The sequence below is a fragment of the Gobio gobio genome (genome assembly GCF_949357685.1).
Source record: "Gobio gobio genome assembly, chromosome: 2".
Taxonomy (NCBI): domain Eukaryota; kingdom Metazoa; phylum Chordata; class Actinopteri; order Cypriniformes; family Gobionidae; genus Gobio; species Gobio gobio.
In genome coordinates, this window is record NC_137098.1 from 28,489,815 (window position 1) to 28,510,699 (window position 20,885).

Here is a 20,885-nt window from a genome sequence, read left to right on the forward strand (position 1 = left end):
CTGGCCACCTGTCCAGCTGATGTCCACCAATGAAATTAGAGATGGCATGATTGTTAGCTGTGAGGGCACCATCATGCCAGTGGCTGCAGCGATTAAAGTGTGGCTGGCCTTTTACAGTTCACTGCACACAGCCTTTTGTTTGGTGCTCCCTGTTTGACCTGATGCAGCTTGGGCTTCTCATGTGAGGCTGGCGCTAGCCTAATGACCACGGGTCTTGTGTGCTAACACAATCGGTTGCTCATTCAGTGTAAAGAAACGTGAGTGGTCCTTCTCAATCTGTTTATACCAGGGACTAACATATCAGTGTATCACCTTCAAAACCGTTTTGATAGGAGTGAATTTAGTTTCGATATGGGAAATGCCACTGTATTGTGTAGATCATTTTTCAGTCACTGTTTGTTGTATGCAGAGATTTTGATGTTTGCACCATCCTCTGTCACTAATGGGTCTTAAAAAAACATGAAAGGAAGGAAAAATATATTACAATTTTTTGTTAATTTATGATGTAAATTACTTCAACTAAAAAGTACTACAATTTTCCTTAAACCTTGAAAACATGAGTGAAAACATAAAAAAGGTAATTATATAAATGAGTTTGTTTTATAAATATTAATTCTGATTTAATAATGACTTAATTATGTTTTTAAATATAGATTAGTATAGTAAATGATTATTTAAAAAAAAAAAAATTGTTAAATATCATAAACTTTTTCTAAAAAATAAACGGCGCAGTGCGAGCTTACTGTCTCGTGACCACTAAACAGTGCTATGAGATCCAGTGAGAAGTGCTTGAATTCAGCGAAGAACACAAATGTCTGGCTGAATCCGAAATCGCCTCCTAACCCCTCTCAATCACCATTCCCTACGTTAGTCCAGTAATACAGTTCACTTGAAGGAGTGAATGAAAACGAGTGAGTGAATTCAGACAGCCGTTAAGTGTACTTGGGCTGTACACTCATTATTGCGGTACAATGTGGGATAGGATGACTGCACTTGATAACGTCCACTATGGTTTCGGACACCACTACGAATGGCTGTCCCCTCAAACAATTCCCTTTTTGAGGGTATAGGGGACGATTTCGGGTTCAGGCTACGATTAGGCTACTGTTTTTCATAACGAGTACCATATAGTTTATAGCATTTTAACATGGTAGTGAGGTGCTATGTGTGTGGTTTTACCCGTGGTTGGTTATCATGAACTATATACTATGGATGACCAATGGTAAATTAGAATAAAAGTAGAGTTTTTATTAATGAGCATACATTTACATCTGCATCCTAACTCAAGCTACTGTCAAATGTGCATTTCTAACAGACATCACATATTAATAATGCAAACTGTGCCAAAGATAAATGCCATCAAAGTCAGGCAAAACAAACCTGTTTCATGTTCATAGAACATGCTTACACTAAGAAATTATTTTGTCTAGATATATATTTTAAGGAAAGTAGACATTTTACTTAAGCTTACTCGTGCATATTTTGATGTTGGAAAAATATTTTGTTTTGAATGTTCTACCTCAGATTTGTGATAAGTGAAGTGTTTGCCATGTTCTGACAATAAAGAGTAGGTTAAAACCCCAATTAACTGTCCGGTTTCTACAGCTTTCACTTAGGAGCAAAAGTCTGCCTTTTATAGCCAATATTGGCTAGCCCTAATATATATACACACACACATCTATATATATAATTGAAATTCCCAATTGCCAATAATCCCAATTCCCAATTCCCAATAATCTCCAATTGAAAATTTTCTAGTGACTGATCACATCAAAATTTTTTAGTTGGTGTATTTACATAACTTATATATAAATATAATATAAATATAAAAACCTTTTCTTAAATATATACATGTATCTATACATAATTATACACAGTACACACACATATATATATATATATATATATAACACAAACTTTTATTTTGGATGCGATTAATCAAGATTAATTGATTTGACAAATATAATATTAGTTTCATTCTTTTTTTACATTTCTTTTGGAAATTTTGCATATATATATATATAAAAACCTTTCCAAAAGAATTAAAAAATGAAACTATATATATTATTTATATATTAGTGCTGTCGAGTCGATTAATTGGGATTAATCGCATTCGCATCCAAAATAAAAGGTTTAGATAAAAGTTTACATAATATGTGTGTGTACTGTGTATAATTATGTATATATAAATACACACTCATTCATGTATATATTTTAAGAAATATTTGCATATATATACACTGTACAAACAAATCAGGTCTCCAATTGAAAATTTTCTAGTGACTGATCACATCAAAATTTTTTAGTTGGTGTATTTACATAACTTATATATAAATATAATATAAATATAAAAACATTTTCTTAAATATATACATGTATCTATACATAATTATACACAGTACACACACACACACATATATATATATATATATATATATATATATATATATATATATATATATATATATATATATATATATATATATATATATATATATATATATATATATATATATATATATATATATATATATATATATATATATATATAATTATGTAAACACAAACTTTTATTTTGGATGCGATTAATCAAGATGAATTGATTTGACAAATATAATATTAGTTTCATTCTTTTTTTTACATTTCTTTTGGAAAGGTTAGCCAGAAGATGTGCTGTGGTGCTCATTGGAAACAATACATTCCTTGGTTTAAGAAAGATCTCTAGCGTGTGGTGGAAAAACAATCCCAGCATCACCTTGAATGATGAAAGCATGAATCACCTTTAGCACAATGCAGCCTGTATCATGCTCCGGGGGAAGGAGATTTTATTTAACATCACACAGACCACTTTCTCCGTCTATTCTTTCTTTGCTAAAGCATATGCAATGTAGACTTGGAGTGTAGCCATTTTCTGCTGTGTATAATGACACAATAAAGTCTGTCAGCTTGGGACAATGAAAGGTGTGTGCCTTGGTAAACAGGTAGGCGTGTGTGCGTGAAAGACCTGTTCCCCTGGGGCGTCTCTCTTTCCCTAATACCCATTATGCAGGCAAGACACAAGACAGAAAGCAAAGGGGGTTGAAGGGAAGAGCGGAGGGGCATTCGGTGACCTGTCTGAGGCGAAACGAGACGGCGTGTAGCATAAAAGAGAGCATGCATGCTGTCTCATCCTGCTGCTCTTGCTTCCTGCCTTGAAATTGAGCAAAGGTAAGCCATTACAAGAGAGGCTTGTTGTTGTTAGCTGGATGGCGCATGCTTTTCTCACCTTCATGCAGGGTTGCCATCATTATTGTGGTCTAAGTCTAACCTTAAATGATTGGTCGGTCCGACTCGGTTGAGACCTTGCGTATGAAGGAAGCAAAAAAGGAAGTTCTCAGCTTAGTGTAATAAACTTGCCTGTTGCATCATTTTTGTCTGAATTTTTATTTTTATGACGGCCACCCATGTACATTTCACATGTTCTCGCATCGATTTGCAAAGGAACGTAATCAAAGCCCCAAATTATACGTCTCGGTTTGAAATGCGGTCATTTGAGGTGGCAGCGACTGTTGGGGCTTTCCTCAACGGTCACACCAGGAGCTTAGAGGATGAAACGGCAAATTTCGAAGTCATTTAGCTTGGCTCAGAGTCTGCGCGGCACCCAGCATCAGTTCTGGTCCTTTGCCATGAGTTGCATTCAGCAACTGTTATGTGCAGTCTGATGATCGTGGAAAAAGATCTGCTGTCACTCTAAATTAAACTTTGGAAATGTTTCAAACCATTGGAAACATTCTTTCTTGTTTCACTGGTCAGTTGCATTACGGATATATATTGTTTGTAAGAAGCTTTATCTCTTTGCCAAAAAGGTCTTGATTTCATTGGCAAGCTCCTGCTAGGAGAACAAGAAATGTTATTTACTTGTGTGAGCTTGGAATGTTTTAAATGGTTTTAGTTTTGTCAGTAGGGATCAAAATGGCATTATCATACAGAGCCAAAAAATTGCTGCTGTGGTTTGATGAAAAACTGGGTAAAAAAAACCCCAATCCCTATTGTGTTTGACTTGGCATGGATAATGTATGAGGTAAAGAGAGCCTGAGTGCAATGGTGTTTGTGGTGCCCTTTTATTCTTGAATTTCCTCATTCTTGCACTGGCCGGTTGGTTGTGATTACAGCATAGCCAAGGGAACTTTGCTTTCTTCACTGTCAGCAGTTTTTTTTTTTTTTTTTTCAAACATCCAGGATGTTTAATTCAGAAAACATGGAAGTGATTGCCTTGACTGTTTTGTATTTGATTTCTGACTAAATTTATCCTGACGTTATGAATGTTTCTGGGCAAATGCTTAATCTGGAACGCTGATAGCTGGGTTAAGGATAAAACAGGTTTTATCACCAGTGAGGTACGCGTGAATGTGTCTGGGGACCTCATGAACCTCTGTATGAAAAAGAAACAAAACTAGACAGAAAAAAAGCCCCTCTGATTGTCCATGACAGGAAAATGGCCCCACGTTGATGAATTGTTTGTTTTGGCTTGGGGAAAGACCTCAGCACCGTGGAGTGACTGATTGACAGTGTTTACTCTCTAGTGGTCCAGCTGTTTTTAAGAGTGTGCCCTGTAATTGAACACAGCGACAGTGACTTTTTGTTGATACATTTCAGATTTCTTGAATGTGTTGGAACTTATAGCCCCCCCCCCCCCCCCCCAAAAAAAAGAGCAGTTTGATCGACTAATAATGGGCAATTTAGTATAGATACACTTATCTTTTTATTGGCAGATTTTTTTGGGATAAATAATTTATTCTTTTTTTGCTTGTAAAATAATACATAAAAACACATAAATAGTATTTAAAGCCGCGTTTCCACCGAAATTACCCGGAACTATTTGTACCAGGAACTTTTTTCCCAGGAACTTTTTCTCCCCCAGACCTGCTACTTTCTGCGTTTCCACCGCGGTCTAAAGTACCGGGGAGATTAGGCAAATTAGCCCGGTGACGTGAGAATGCGCGCGGCTGCTCCTCCCAGTCACCGACGGACATGAATCACTTTTGCGCGATACTGTCTGCAACAACAAGTGGAGAAGATGCAAGCAGCGCTGCTTTTGGATACACATTACCAACACTGCTTATTTAAACGCGCACTTTCACCTGGTTTGACCATTTTAATGCAAAATGGGATGATGGGCAATCCAAAATCTGAATGTGTTGTAATAGCTCAATTCCAAAATATTTTCTATAAAAGGATAATGAGGTTTCAGTCATTCATGACAGATGTGTGAAAAGTTAATTGAATGAAAACAATAGACTGAATTAAGCGGTTGAAAGATTAGGTACTAGACTGCAAGTATTTATTTATCACAATAACATCTCTTAGCATTCACTAAAAAAAAAAAAATCACATGACTAGTATTACAATATGCTTCATTAAATGCATAATTTTAGAGACTTCTTCCTCAAATTTGAAATGAAGCAGGACCACACGTGTGGCTTCACTTAAGTTGTGGTTATAAGTTATTATACTACATTCACATAGTTATACATTTAAAAATATAATATTTGGGTTTTCTAGATATGTTTATGTGCATATTCAGAAAGACTTGCGAGCAGCAGCCCTTTTATTTGCTTCCAACGCTACAATTAGAAAGTGGTTATATAGTTAGAATGTGGAAATTAAAAAGACACAGTGACATTTTACACATTTGACTTTATTTTAGACAGATTAGTTCTTACAAAATTAAAATAAGTGTGCAAAGACAAATAAATTACTAGAACAATAAAATGAAATTATAAAATGTGAAAACAACAATATAAAAAGTGTATTTTTCAGTAACCTGTCCAAGAGCTGTGCCAACACGTACAATATATAAAGTACAAATGTGGTAGAGCAAATGCTTCATTCAAGCGGCTGGTCATTGTGGCTACTTCTTGAACAACTGGACAAACTGTCCAAGAACAGACAGAAACCCGGTCTGAAAGTCCCTCTGCTGCCGTCAGCTTTCTTCCGCTTCTGACTGGTGGAATGCCAGCTCTTGCCTCCTCATCTCTCCTTGGCCTGGCTCTCCAGTAACAGCTGAATATATTGATCTCGCTGTTCTTGTCGCATTCTTGTTCTTGTTCATGCTGCATGTTCTTGTTCATGCTGCAGGACGGCCCGGTTAGCATCCTCCTTGTCCCTCAGTGCATCAAGAAAAGTCAGTCCCTTTTCCTTTTCCCTAAGTAGAAAAATTGCACAGAAACACATGGAAATTAATACACAGGGCAACCATGAAACAATAGAAGCCATCAATTAATTATTTATTGTTTTCACTACAAATAATGAACAATTGCTTGCCCAGCTTGAACAATGCCCAGTGTGCAATTTCTATCATTGGCAATTTAAGTTTACAATTAAAAACAACAAAACTACTCAAAACCATTATGGATTACACATCAGTTTTTAAATATATACACATTTTGTCAGCTTTATACCTCTGGCATGTGTGTGTTTCGGCAGGAGACACGGGACGAGGGCTAACGTACTGGTGACCACGGGGGAAAACACGCTGGTCTCCGTTGCCTGCAATTCATCAGGGCCACCCGTTACGTCTGGAAAAGCACGTTGAAAAAAGTTACTGCAAGGTTACACTGCAACGAGTTTAATAGATGATAACAAGATGAGATATTTACCTTCAACCCACTCGGATTCCGGGATGGTTTCCAACAACACACTAGCCGAGTCTTTCGTTACCGCTGCACCAGAAAATGAGGGTCTGTGTTCCAACAACGCGTCCAGGCGGTCATACCACTTGTTGATACGCCGGTCGGAACCGCTCCGGTTGTTATGATCCTTTAATTTCTTGTAATCTTGTCTTAATTTCTTTAACTTCTCTCTGCACTGTTTTCCAGTGTGACTGGAACCGAGTCGATATCTTCAGGTAACGTTATACCTTTTCATTGCGGGTCGCCGTATCCAGTTCCCGCTGGATGTCCTCCTCCGCATATATGCTCAAAGCCTGAACCTCGTCGTCGGTCGAATTTTTTTGTTGAACTCCATTGTTGCAAAGAAAATATTTACTGAACGCAGAACCCACCTCGCAAAAAACTTGTAAAAATGGCAGTGGGGAAAAAAATGCTGGGAGAGCTCAACCAATCAGCATGTTCAGCGCCCAAGTCCCACCCCCGAAAGTTCCCGACCTTTTCAAAAGTACCACCTCGCAAGCAGGGCCGTTTGGAGGGGGAAATATTTACCCGGAACTTCATTTAGACCCTAGTTCCTGCGGTCGAAACACACCGAGTTCCCCCCCAAAGTTCCTGGTTCCGGGGGAAAGTTCCTGCGGTGGAAACGCGGCTTAAGTGTGACGTGAAAACGTAACTAGTTTTAATGAAAATTAATATTGTTTATTTAATAAAATACAATTTAAAACAATTCAAAGATATTGATCTGTTATTGGAACTGGTATCATTCTGTAACACTTAATTTTTTGGTCCTATTCTCAGTTTTAAGTTGCTTATTAGCTTGGATATTGGCTGTTTATTAGTACTACTTATAAAGCACATACTAATGCCTTATTCTGCATGACCTTATTCTACATCCCTTAATCCTACCCATTACTTAAACGCTACAAAAACTAGCTAATAACTATTATAAGCAGTAAATTTGGAGTTTATAAAGGCGAAGTCGTAGCTAATAGTGAATATGTGTGTCATTCTACACTGGAAAAAAAAGATTTTTACTGCTTGTTCAAGTTACTTAGTTAAAATGAGCTAACGCAACACAATTGCTATACATTTTGTCCTAACTTAATTTGATTGTGTTCAATCCACTAAAATATAAGTCAAAATGAAGTTTACTTAAATTGTTTGTGTTGAGATTACATGAATGATTTGTGTTGCATTAAATGAAATTGGGCGGGGCTTGGTAGTTCCCAGCAAGCTTTGCATAATTATGGCTAAATGAAGAGAGAGTTTTGCTGCGTCCCAATTCGCGTACTATCCGTACTAAATAGTATTCGAAAATAGAATTAGTATGTACCAAATTGTAGTATGTTGAAAAGAGTATTCCAAAGATACCCGGATGGTCTACTATTTCCGGTCAGAATTCGAAGTGCAGATCGACGCACACTCTAACGGCTGATTTTGCCCACAACCCATTGCGAGTTGGACCGAGGATTTGATTAGAACTACAATAAAAAAAATAAAAAGTGTTAAAAAACTACAAACATGACGGATGTGCGAGTCCGACAGTTAAGTAGAGAGGTTTAGATAAAAGGGTTTGAGTGATCAATTATGAGTATTTAACCTGACGAAAATATATTTATTCAACATTATCCACATTATATTTCACCTGTAGCAGCATTGTTAACTTTTGTAATGATATGGTTTGGCCATTCACTTTTAAATGCATCGTTATATTTAAACTGCAAACACAGTCTCTGCATTAAAAAGACCCACGAATAGCAGATCAAGTCTACACTTCGCTCCAATATGGTAGGAAATTAAATTGAATGTGGAGGATTTTAACTGTGACGATGATTGACAGGGCAGTTTAAACAGTGACGGGATTGATGGGAGTCCATTAAAGATGACGATGTAGTATGTTCCAAAGCTTGCATACTCTTCTGCTACACACTCAAAAGTATGTACTTTTTCTTCACAAAAAGAGTACATACTTTTAGGTCGTAGTATAAGTAGGCGAATTGGGACGAAGCATAAATGTTGTTATTTTATAGGTAAAAGTGTTTTTCTATGCATTTTTGAGAAAGAGAGAGACTTGATTGTGTTTAATGTTCAATTATGTTGGAATTATTTGAACAATTTAAATTACAGTGGGTTACCATTGGAGAAGAGCGGAGCATTTGCTTAGGCTCTGGACTAAAACAACTAATGTCATAACGGCTTTGCTGAAGGAGCTTTTAATGCTTAGCATTTAAGATGCTAATGTGTGCTATTACTAGCTAAAAGTTTGTCAACTAGCTAGTGCAGTATTATAATTCAGTTGTGTAACATGAAAGTATATGAAATTGATGAAAGAATATATGAAATTGAATGCCTGAATTATGTCAGGGAGCCATATAAAATTCACTTTGAGACTACTTAATTGGGTCACTTAAAATGTATTCATTCCATGATGTTGAAGTTACATGAACAAATTAAGTTTTTTTAACTTAATTGATGCATGTGGGACCGATGTACACAATTAAATCATGTAAATCCAACACACTTTTTTATTTCAGTGCATATAGAGTACCGTTCTGTAAGATCATTTTTAATGATTAAAAAGAGCCTCTTGTGCACATGCATTTATATGATACAGTAAAAAACAGTAAACTCCTATGATGGTAAAGCTGTATTTTCAGAAATTGCTCGAATATGCTATTGTGCTGAAGAAACATTTCTTATTATTATCAAAAAACAGTTGTGCAGCTTAATATTTAAAAAAAAATTGATTAGTTTTGTAACAAATTAAAAGTCTTTAGTGTCACTTTGATCAAATTAAATGCATCCTGAATAAAAGTATCAATTTCTTTTAAAAAGAAAAATAACTAACACTAAAAACTTGTATCTATGTGAATTCCTATGTAGCTTCTTATTTCCCCCTATAAAGTTCTCTTGATCCTCCATACCTTATGACAAGCTTGTCATCCAATTTCTGTGTGGATTTCTTTGTTACACTACTACCCAGGTCTTTACTTTTAGTGAGATCTTACACTACTGCCATTTAGAGAGCCCGTGGAGCACAAGCCTGGCCAGCATCTCTCCTGGACAAGGACATCTATTAGGCTGCTAAGCGCTGTTCCTTAGGGATCTGAGGAGGATGACAAGAAACACTTGAAGTGGCTGGCACTTGGGAGTTGGCTGCAGAGGAATGACATCGCAAGGTCTGAATGACCTTGCATCTTGCATGAGTAGTCTGTTCTTTAGAAACACAATTTTCGTTTGACAGATGAGTCAAATAGGCGAGAGGAAGTTCACTAGGTCATACTTACTTTAATTTACCGCTTTGAGACAATTTCTTGGTTGGCAGAAATATTCTAGCAGCAACTCAGTCTTGCCTTTTTATATGCTTCAGAACGCACAGATATAGTACAAAAACATGAATATAATAATGCATGATGCATCAGTGGCCAATGTTTTTATAATTGTGCAACATGTAATTATTATTATTGACATCGAAAGTGATTTTGCTTGTTTTTTTTGTAATATACTCACAAACCTAAGCCTAAATCATGTCAGTTTTTGAAGATTATTTTAAGATCTTCGCACCATATTGTGTTGTGGTTAGACTTAATTGGAACCATCTGCTGCAAATGAAAATATGCCATTTCCTGTTTGTGTCATCAAGTAATAGGCAAAAATGCTACAAATGCAGTTTACAGAGGATGCTTTCTCTCATTCTGTCTGTGTCATTTTGAAAAGTTTTAATTGTTGGTTTTACATGCATCAGACGGGCTTCTTTTTCCATCTCAAATTCAATGTGTCTCGCTGTTTTTTTCCCACCTTGCGCCTAAGTACTGTGTTGTTAAGTTAAAAGTTGTAACTTTGGGTCTTGCGACCCTTGCACTCTGTTTTGTTGCTTTCTATTAGCTGACAGCTTTCCAATAATTTATGACACACGGCAGTCTGATCTATATGATTTTTGATTCCTACCTATTATGATTTTTATTAAACAAAATACCAGTGGTACAGATATTTCTTTTTTTGGTTGCCGATATCTTAGAGAGCAGGGTGGCTGATATATTTAAAATGTATATTTATTTTACTTAATTTTTAATACATTTTAAATAAATAATTAGAAAATTATTTAAAAAATAAATAGACTTGTACGTAAGATGGCAACTTCTTAATTCTGTAATCCTATTACAGTATTTTTCACAAATAAATTGTAAATAATATGTAAATATGTAATATGTAAAAAAAAAAATGTAAATAATAAATAGGAAGTAAACACTGTAACCAACAGTTAATAGCTCAGTAATCTGATAAATTTTTACGCTCTCAGCTACACTCTGAATTATATTTTTTCAAATAAAGACAAGGAGACACACATTTTTCATACAGCACACAGTGAAAATCTCTCATCTGGATTCAATAAAATAGGTAATGTTTCGAACATTTTTTTTTTTTTAAATGATACAAATGCGTATTTGCTGAATGATGATGGTAAATAAGAAATTATTATAGTGTTTGTGTTTTTATTACTTATAATATAAAAGCAAATACTATAATTTTTCGTATAATGTTTACTTTCGTTGTATAACAGTTCTATATAACATTATATATACACTCTAAAAAAAAAGTCTCGTAATCATAAGGGAACCTTTTTTAGTGCTATATAGCACCAATTTTGGTGCTTCAGTGGTTCTTCAGAGGTGCTATATAGCACCTTAGTCAAAGAACCGGTGAAGAACCTCTGAAGAACCGGTGAAGAACCTCTGAAGAACCGCTGAAGAACCACTGAAGCACCAAAAATGGTGCTATATAGCACTAAAAAAGGTTCCCCTATGATTACGAGCCAAGAACTATTTTTGGTGCCATATAGAACCTTTTTTTTTTTAGAGTGTAGGACAGAGACTGTAAACTAATAAAGGCGGAGAATGGGAGTGCTGTGTGCTCAAGCGGTAGCGTTCTCAGCGCTGTCAAAATAAAAGTAAAAAATCGGTCAAATGCTAAACAATAATTCTTATTTTTCAGCAAAGAAAAAAGCCATAGTTGGCCAGTATGCATTGTAAAGATCAGCCTGTGAGCTATTTGTCTTGTCTTATTAGCTTGACACTTTCAGTTGAAAGTGTTAGAAATACAGTTATTTGATATCAGTCAGATGATGCCAGACATGAACTTCAGTGCTTCATTTGTTTGATGAGGTGAGAGTTGAAGGATGAATGTACGTGACCTACATTAGGTGGGATTCATTGTACCCTTCAGGAGCTCCTTCAGTCAGATTTGGACTTGACTTGAGTGAAGGAAAAAGAGTGTTAAAAAGCTGAAAGAGGAACAAAGAGTAGCTCTGAATGTGTGCATTTCCTCTGCTGATACAACCACGCATAGAGAAACCAGACAGTGAGTTAGAGCTGACATGTGTAGGCAACACATCAGCACCTTCCTGTCTATTGGACCTTGTAACCCCTCACCCAGCAACAGATTGCAAATGAGCTTACGGTCACAAAGTTTTTGAAGTGTTTTTTTTTTTTCCCTAGCATCTGTCTGGAAACAACTAAAGTGTTGGTCAGCCTACACAATAGGCACTTCTTGAGCTGAAGATTTGAAATGCTTGCAGAATATTACCGCACAGTCTGACATCATTATTGCTTTACTGGATGCCCTGAGCACTCCGTTAACTTTTGAGCCTAACGCAAGATCACAGATTACCACAAAAAAATTGTTTGGACACATCCCTCAAACAAAAAGTAAGGTGTTTTGATAATCGCATTGACTTTATTGCTGGAGGTCACATGGTTAATTTTTATCGTCATGACTTTTATTCAGCAAGGATGCATTCAATTGATCAAAAGTGACAGTAAAGTAATTTATAATATCACAAAATATTTATATTTCCAATAAATGCTTTTAAACATTCTATTAATCAAAGAATAAGATCAAATGTATTCCATATTAAGCAACACAACATTGTTTTCAATATTGATTATACTGTAATAAGACATGGTAAAATCATCATAAGAAGGATGGGTGCTGAAAATGTAGCATTGCCATCTATATGAATAAATAACGTTTTCAAATATATTCAAATAGAAAATGGTTCTATTAAATTGTAATAATGTTTCACAACAGTACTTTTTTTTTTTTTAAGCAAATAAATGCAGCCTTGGTGAGCACACTTTCTTTCAAATACATTTAAAAAATCCCAAACTTTTGAACGGTAGTGTATTGCTAACAATATGTAGTTTTATTTTGACACATACTAAGTTTTATTGATTGTGATCTGTAATAACGTTCTGTTTTGTAAAAAAAAACGCATTATAAGAATGTATAGTCATGTTATTCTTTCGGTGCCACAAGCAGTTCTTTTTTCTTTTTTTTTTAATGATCTATTTTAATATAATGTCCCCTGTCCTAAATCTTGTAATTCTCCTTCACGCACTACTTTCCATTTGTCAGTGTCAGAATGAAAATTAGAAATATCATACGAAGAAGAACTGTCATTTTAGACACTTCCTTGTTTGTAAAGGGGAAACTGTTAGCCCAATGTTTAAGAAACACAAGTGAGAACACAAAGGTCACAGGTTCAGTCCCAGGTTAGGGTAACATCTTTTGGAAAGCTCTTTAGTTTCCCGCATAGTAAATGTTCCTTGGAGGAAGACACTTAACCTCAGGTTGTTCCGGGGTTTTAGGCCCCTGCAATTAGTGTACTTGAAGTTTCTTTGGCTGAAAAGCCTCCACTAAGTGATGAGTAAGGCCTGTGATTTACTTTCAGCTAGTTGTGGGACTCGGATTAAAATGAATCCAGTACTACACGGCGGTGCAAGCTCAGTATTTGCACAAGCTCACATCCTGGATGTGAATGCCAGCATACTACTGCCAGTCAGAGAAAATCCAGTGTACGTCTAAGGTTGAAATACATCGTGACCCAATGTCGATAGGACGTCAATGTCATTTTCTTTTCTTCTCCTTTGTGTGGTTTAGCTCTGGTTGAAGCACAGGGCAAACAAGACCATTTCTTCCAGACGTTTAAGGGAAAGGGAATGTTGTTTTTTTTCCCCTTCTGGTGTGTCTAAGATGAACTAAAAGTGTACACACGCGGAGACGAGGGAGTTTGTGTGTAAAGGCAGGAGCTTGAACGATTGTTTTAGGCGAACGACCAGCTGCAAAACGGCTCTCCAGAAAGTCCCATATGGATATTCTATGGGCTCTGGTTGATGTTGGAAGTGGTCAGAACGAGAAAGAGGGAGGTTTTTTTTTTTACTCTTTCCCTGTCATTAAAATATCCCCATGTCAAAGAAAAAGCTGGCGTTATGAGCTCAGCCATATGTGCCTTGCCCGAGGCGACCCAACTTGGCCCAACCTAACAACCAAACCAGAGCTGCCCTCCCTGTCGCTCTTCCAGAAAGCCCTTCCCTTGTGTTATTGGCAGGGGCGTTTAAGGGCAGGCATTAGGGCCACGTCTCAATAGCACCCTTCTCTTAAAATAGGGTCCTGCGTATGACTTGATCTCTTGATTGATCTGATTATGTAACATCTTAAAGTTTTGACAAGAGTGACGTCAGAGACTTTCAGATTGACCTCAGGGTTATTCCAAACAGTTCAGCCACATGTCAAAATAATGGTCCAGGGACATAATGCAATTTTTTTTGTATAACTGCATGCGCCTCTTCTTTAAGCATGTTTTTTGATTTCTGTATTAATATTAATAATTTTTGGGGGCATAAATTCATGTCTTCAGATCACAATGAAGCATCCTTATTAAAAAAAATAGTTTGGCATAATCATTTTATTTTCACCTTGTTTTTTGACTGTTAGTCAAGGTAAAAAAACCGTAATATTTATACATTAACAATTGATGATATTTGTAAAAAAATAAATAAAATGAATCGCATCCAAAATAGAAGTTTGTGTTTAAAATAATATACGTATGTGTGTGTACGACTGTGTATAATTATTATGTATATATAAATACACACTGATTCATATATATATATTTAATAAATACTGTAGATATATTTAAATTATTTATTTTACATATAAATATAACAAATTTATATATATATATATATATATATATATATATATATATATATATATATATATATATATATATATATATATATATATATATATATATATATATATATATATATATATATATACTGTACGCATGTATACATATACATGTGTGAGTATTTATATATACCTAATTATTATACACAGTACACACACATGCATTAAGCCATTAGAGTCATTAAGCAGTAAGGAAAATATAACATTACTTTTTACTTAGTTACACCACATGACATTTTTAGACATTAAATTAGATTTTCAAGTTTTTCAAAACCATATAAAACAAAGAATATGTTTCAAACTAGTGTTTTAAACTATAGATTTTTAAAAGACTTTTCTATTTCTTTATCGTGGACCTTTATATGTAGGCTAATTGACCCATCAATTAATAAGCCATTTTCGGAGCTGACTTCAGGATTATTCCAAACTGAGGTAAATATGTCTCTCTTAAAAAAATCTGAAAATTTACATTTTTATGTTGTAATTTGCGTTTTACGTAGGCCTATTGCGTTTTTTAAAAATAAACTTAAAATATATATTTAAAATTTTTTTTCCAACTTAATAAAAACACGTGTATTTAAATGTCCCGTTTTTCCTGTTTTTTTTAAAGCTTTGATTGTGTTTACAGTGTGCAATATAACATGTTCATGTTTTGCGTGTAAAAAAAGGGTTTTTTAAAAGGGTTATAAATATGTTTCAAAACCATATAAAACATGAAAACAAAGAGTACATTTCTAAGAACTAGGCACGTGTTTCAAATTAGATTTTTCCATTCCTTCATCGTGGACACTTATTGACCCATCAATTAATGGGCCGGATTCAGAGCTGACCTCAGGATTCTTCCAAACGGATCAGCCACATGTCAAACTGATATTATCCAGTCATGGCACTTTCCGCACTGCCCAGTATGAGCCAGCCTTGCCCAGTCAGAATAACATTAATCAGATGAACTTGTCCCACCAAAAAGAACTTTATTCCTGTACGTATGGAGCGGCTAAAGGAAAGCATATGGTCGGGTTTGGCTCACTGATGGTTAGTCACTCAGTTTTACCACCATTAACCCCTTTTTTAGATCTTTCCTATCATTTCCTCTCTCTTTCTCGTTTAGTCTGGGATTTCTTCTGTTATTCCCTTTCTTTCTTTATGTGCAATCCAGATTTCCTCGGAGGCTTGGCAAACAGGTAGGGGTTGTGAGAATGTTTGTTCAGAGTCTCGTATCCTCACTAATGTGATGGTTGGCTCCTGGGCCGAAACGTATTGGCACAGCTCGGGCCTCTCCCTGCGACAAGTTTCGCCAAATGTTGTAGTCTAGTATATGAGCACATAATGAAAGATTTAGGAAAGCCCTCGGCTCGCTGTTAGGTGCTGTCAAAAGGTCAACATAATTCGGTAATTTGAGGTAACCGCTAACTCAACTCAGATGATTTCCGCAAGTTAATATCTTTCAGCTCTCCGTATCGTGTAATGACTTGGTAGAAAGGAAATCAAAACCTCAATTGAGCGTTAACTAACTGCTTGCTCATGGCTAACTCTGTTAACAGTACATTAATTCTGAATGAACTAATGGTTGGTGCTATAAAAGGAAAAGTTAATCCATATGTTCAAACGGGCTTGAAGCTCGTCTTCATAGAGGAAGCAGACACTGAATGGAGATGATTCACAACATGCTGTGCTGATTCGGCTAATGCTTCGCATTTGGGCTGTGGTACACCACTGGCATTATCCTTCAGCCTCTGTCATATTTATTTCAGCACTCAGCATCAAATTATAGTGGCGTGCGTGACTGCGTGTTCAATTGAAAATGAAGAGTGGAAATCTCATTCCAATAAGATGTGATTGTGTGTAAACTTTTAATGTGTTGCCAGGTTCTTAGGTGAAAGAATCGGGTGTCAGTGCTCTATAGACGGGGTTGTTTGCCTCTGGTCCTGCCGGCACACAAGGTTGTCCAGTGGTGCTGGTGTGGTGTGACTATTGTTGCTGTGACTTCAGTAAGATGGTATTTCTCAATAAGAAGACGCTGTAAATGTAGTCGTGGGGTTTAGATCGCAGAAATCGATCTGTCTGCCCTGTGGGGAACTCATGACAGACAGGACACACACACATGTACACACGCAGTGTGGAAGATGAATCATCATTGTGGTTAGTGCTTGTTAATAGAGGAATTCATTTTCTTAAAGACGACGTGTGCGATTTTTTTATTTTAACGTTAAAATAGTTCCTCCTATATCCCAGCTAAAGTCTACTGTAAAGGACATGCATGGCAAGAACGATGACTATAACCATAACGTTTTAAAAATCACCAACTATAGGAGAATTGCGGATTCTACATCACATCTATCCACCTTATTTATTTTTTTATGCAAAAGTAAGCTATTTTCTGTGAAAGTATGAGACTTCAAATTCATTAGGGAAATAACTAGAAGGATAACAAAGTGCAGTAAAACTGTAAAACTATTTGCATACAAACCATTGTGTTTTTGATTACGATGATACATAAAAATATGCAACATAGAGCAGCATAATGGATTATTTTTGTGCAGCTAAAATAACTGGAAGTGATTAATGACACCAAAAGCCTTAAACATTGAATTAAATGTCAGCAGTTAAAATAACCACACAAAACGATATTGTTGGAATCACTGTTGAATGTACAGTCTAAATGGTTAGAAAAATCTGTCTGTGCGTGTACAGTACATGCATACTATGCTGATGATGAAACTTACGTCCCACACATTTTTTGTTTATGCAGTCTGACATTTTATGAACTTGCAGCTCAATTGATGTTGTGAGTTCAGGGTGCGACTACATTGACATTGTAGGAGTGTTTAAGGAAACCTGTTTGAAAACAGTTGTTATTACACACTTCAGTTTTAAGTATATAAGGCAATCTGGCAATGGACCCTTTTCATATTTTTGTGGTCCTCAGAAGCGTAAGTCATCATAGTTGGTTAAACTTCTATAGGGGTGAATGGAAGATGACACCAAATATCATTTTTGTTTTTCCATTTGCTCCAATAACAAAAGAAAGAAAAAAAAAATCAGTGATATGGTTTCTACAACTTTTCAAATGAGGGAAGAAATATAGAGAGATTGATTACGTTGGTCAGAAGAGAGAAAGATGTCAAATATAGGTGGGCGATTTACCGGTAGACACGATTTAACTAGTAGAAATTTGTGAGCCAGTAGAGATTTTGGACTATCGTCTCTTTAGCAAATACTTTTATGTGACGTTGATGTGCTGGGCGGTCACGAAAGCTTATCAAACTAGTGATTTTAAACCGTTGAAGCACAATAAGCAGCGAAAGAGAGCTTATTTTGCTTGCTGTCTGAGAGAATGTTTCTGAGTTGTCTTTGTTCTATTGTAGTTTGCTTTCCTATACTTGTAATTTGTTTCTTTGTCCTTATTGTATCACTGTTTACTTGTCTTCAGTAAGTTCGAGAGTTTTTTTTTACTTAGGCTAGTATTCGTTTTTTGTGATATCGAAAATGAATTAAAATTTAAATGGTTAAAAAAATAACAAGCAAAAATAACTATATATTGTGATATACAGGTGCTGGTCATATAATTAGAATATCATTAAACAGTAGATTTATTTCACTAATTCCATTCAAAAAGTGAAACTTGTATATTATATTCATTCATTACACACATATTGATATATTTCAAATGTTTATTTCTTTTAATTTTGATGATTATAACTGACCACTAAGGAAAATCCCAAATTCAGTATCTCAGAAAATTAGAATATTACTTAAGACCAATATAAAGAAAGGATTTTTAGAGATCTTGGCCAACTGAAAAGTATGAACATGAAAAGTATAAGCATGTACAGCACTCAATACTTAGTTGGGGCTCCTTTTGCCTGAATTACTGCAGCAATGTGGCATGGCATGGAGTCGATCAGTCTGTGGCACTGCTCGGGTGTTATGAGAGCCCAGGTTGCTCTGATAGTGGCCTTCAGCTCTTCTGCAATGTTGGGTCTGGCATATCACATCTTCCGCTTCACAATACCCCATAGATTTTCTATGGGGTTAAGGCCAGGTTAGTTTGCTGGCCAATTAAGAACAGGGATACCATGGTCCTTAAACCAGGTACTGGTTGCTTTGGCACTGTGTGCAGGTGCCAAGTCCTGTTGGAAAATGAAATCTGCATCTCCATAAAGTTGGTCAGCAGCAGGAAGCATGAAGTGCTCTAAAACTTCCTGGTATACGGCTGCGTTGACCTTGGACCTCAGAAAACACAGTGGACCAACACCTGCAGATGACATGGCACCCCAAACCATCACTGGCTGTGGAAACTTTACACTGGCCCTCAAGCAACATGGATTATTTGACTCTCCTCTCTTCCTCCAGACTCTGGGACCCCAAAATTTACTTTCATCAGAGAACATAACTTTGGACCACTCAGCAGCAGTCGAGTCCTTTTTGTCTTTAGCCCAGGCAAGACGCTTCTGGTGCTGTCTGTTGTTCAAGAGTGGCTTGACACAAGGAATGCGACAGCTGAAACCCATGTCTTGCATACGTCTGTGCGTAGTGGTTCTTGAAGCACTGACTCAAGCTGCAGTCCACTCTTTGTGAATCTCCCCCACATTTTTGAATGGGTTTTGTTTCACAATCCTCTCCAGGGTGCGGTTATCCCTATTGCTTGTACACTTTTTCTACCATATCTTTTCCTTCCCTTCGCCTCTCTATTGATGTGCTTGGACACAGAGCTCTGTGAACAGCCAGCCTCTTTTGCAATGACATTTTGTGTCTTGCCCACCTTGTGCAAGGTGTCAATGGTCGTCTTTTGGACAACTGTCAAGTCAGTAGTCTTCCCCATGATTGTGTAGCCTACAGAACTAGACTGAGAGACCATTTAAAGGCTTTTGCAGGTGTTTTGAGTTAATGAGCTGATTAGAGTGTGGCACCAGGTGTCTTCAATATTGAACCATATCACAATATTCTAATTTTCTGAGATACTGAATTTGGGATTTTCCTTAGTTGTCAGTTATAATCATCAAAATTAAAAGAAATAAACATTTGAAATGATATCAGTCTGTGTGTAATGAATGAATATAATATACAAGTTTAACTTTTTGAATGGAATTAGTGAAATAAATCAACTTTTTGATGATATTCTAATTATATGACCAGCACCTGTACTGATAGTCTGATTGTACTGTACTGATAGTCTGATTGTACACTTTTGTACTGTGCCATGACAGTGGAGCCTTTCCAGCCACTCCAGCAATGAACGCAACCAGGAGAAACTATCGTTGTGGATTTTATCGGTTATTACCATTAACCGATAAAATCTGATAAATTTGGCAAAACCTATAAATCGGTCAACTTCTAGTTTAAACATTGATCTTCTGTGATGCATTTTGCTTCTTTGAGTGATTTTGACCATGATTTGGCCATATGAGGCACAATTTTCCTGGGCCAAAATCTGCTAGTTTGACATGGTTAATGACCCTTTTTGAACAACTTTGACCTCTGGCAGAAATTCTGGCAGTGTCAGAAGTTTTGAGGCGCAGTCTTGCAGTGTGACTTCTCCTACGATGACCTTTAAATAAAATAAAATAAAAAACAATAGGATCGTGATCATATCGCCCTCAACTTTGCCCCTACTTTTCATTCCCTCAGTGGTTGGGTTAGAATAACCCTTATATCAGCTTTTATTAGTTTTTTTTTGTCATTTACTGACAAGGTAATATAACACAATATATAAATGTTATAGTAGTGTATTAATAAAAAAAAATTAATTTGAAGAACTTCTCTAGATTTGCAATGTTGATAACTGTGGAAACGTGTCATCACAGTCTATGAAAAAGGTCCATGACATTGATGGATCAGAGGAGGGGTTCTCAACTCTGGCCCTTAAAGTCAACTTTCCTGCAGAGTTTAGTTCCAACCCTGATCAAACTCACCTGCCTGTAACTTTCAAGTAATCCTGAAAACCTTGATTAACTTGTTCAGGTGTGTTTGATCAGGGTTGGAACTAAACTCTGCTGGAAAGTGCACCTCGAGGGCCAGAGTTGAGATCCCCTAGTTCAGAACATCCAGTTTGTGAAGCCAGTTCAGGTGCACAGAGAAAATGTTTTGTTTTTATTGTTATAAGCCCCACATATTGCACAACCGTTTGATAAAAGACTGCAGCAGCATACACATCTTGTGACTCATTCCTTTTGAAATATCTTCAGGACTTCTCTGTTTTCCTGA

The 20,885-nt window shown here is 36.2% G+C and overlaps 1 protein-coding gene across 3 annotated transcripts in view; it reads left to right on the forward strand.

Moving 5' to 3' along the window:
* Window positions 1–20,885, forward strand: part of rbpjb (recombination signal binding protein for immunoglobulin kappa J region b) — a 72,708-nt gene that overhangs the window by 2,248 nt on the left and 49,575 nt on the right. The window contains exon 1 of one of the 3 annotated variants that reach the window (XM_079811198.1): window positions 3,030–3,207. The exons of the other annotated variants lie outside the window; for them this stretch is intronic. Within the exon in view, the coding sequence (XP_079667324.1) occupies window positions 3,158–3,207 (50 nt within the window). The 5' untranslated portion in view covers window positions 3,030–3,157. Of the gene's footprint in view, window positions 1–3,029; window positions 3,208–20,885 lie in introns of those variants that run through there. 3 annotated transcript variants of the gene reach the window in all.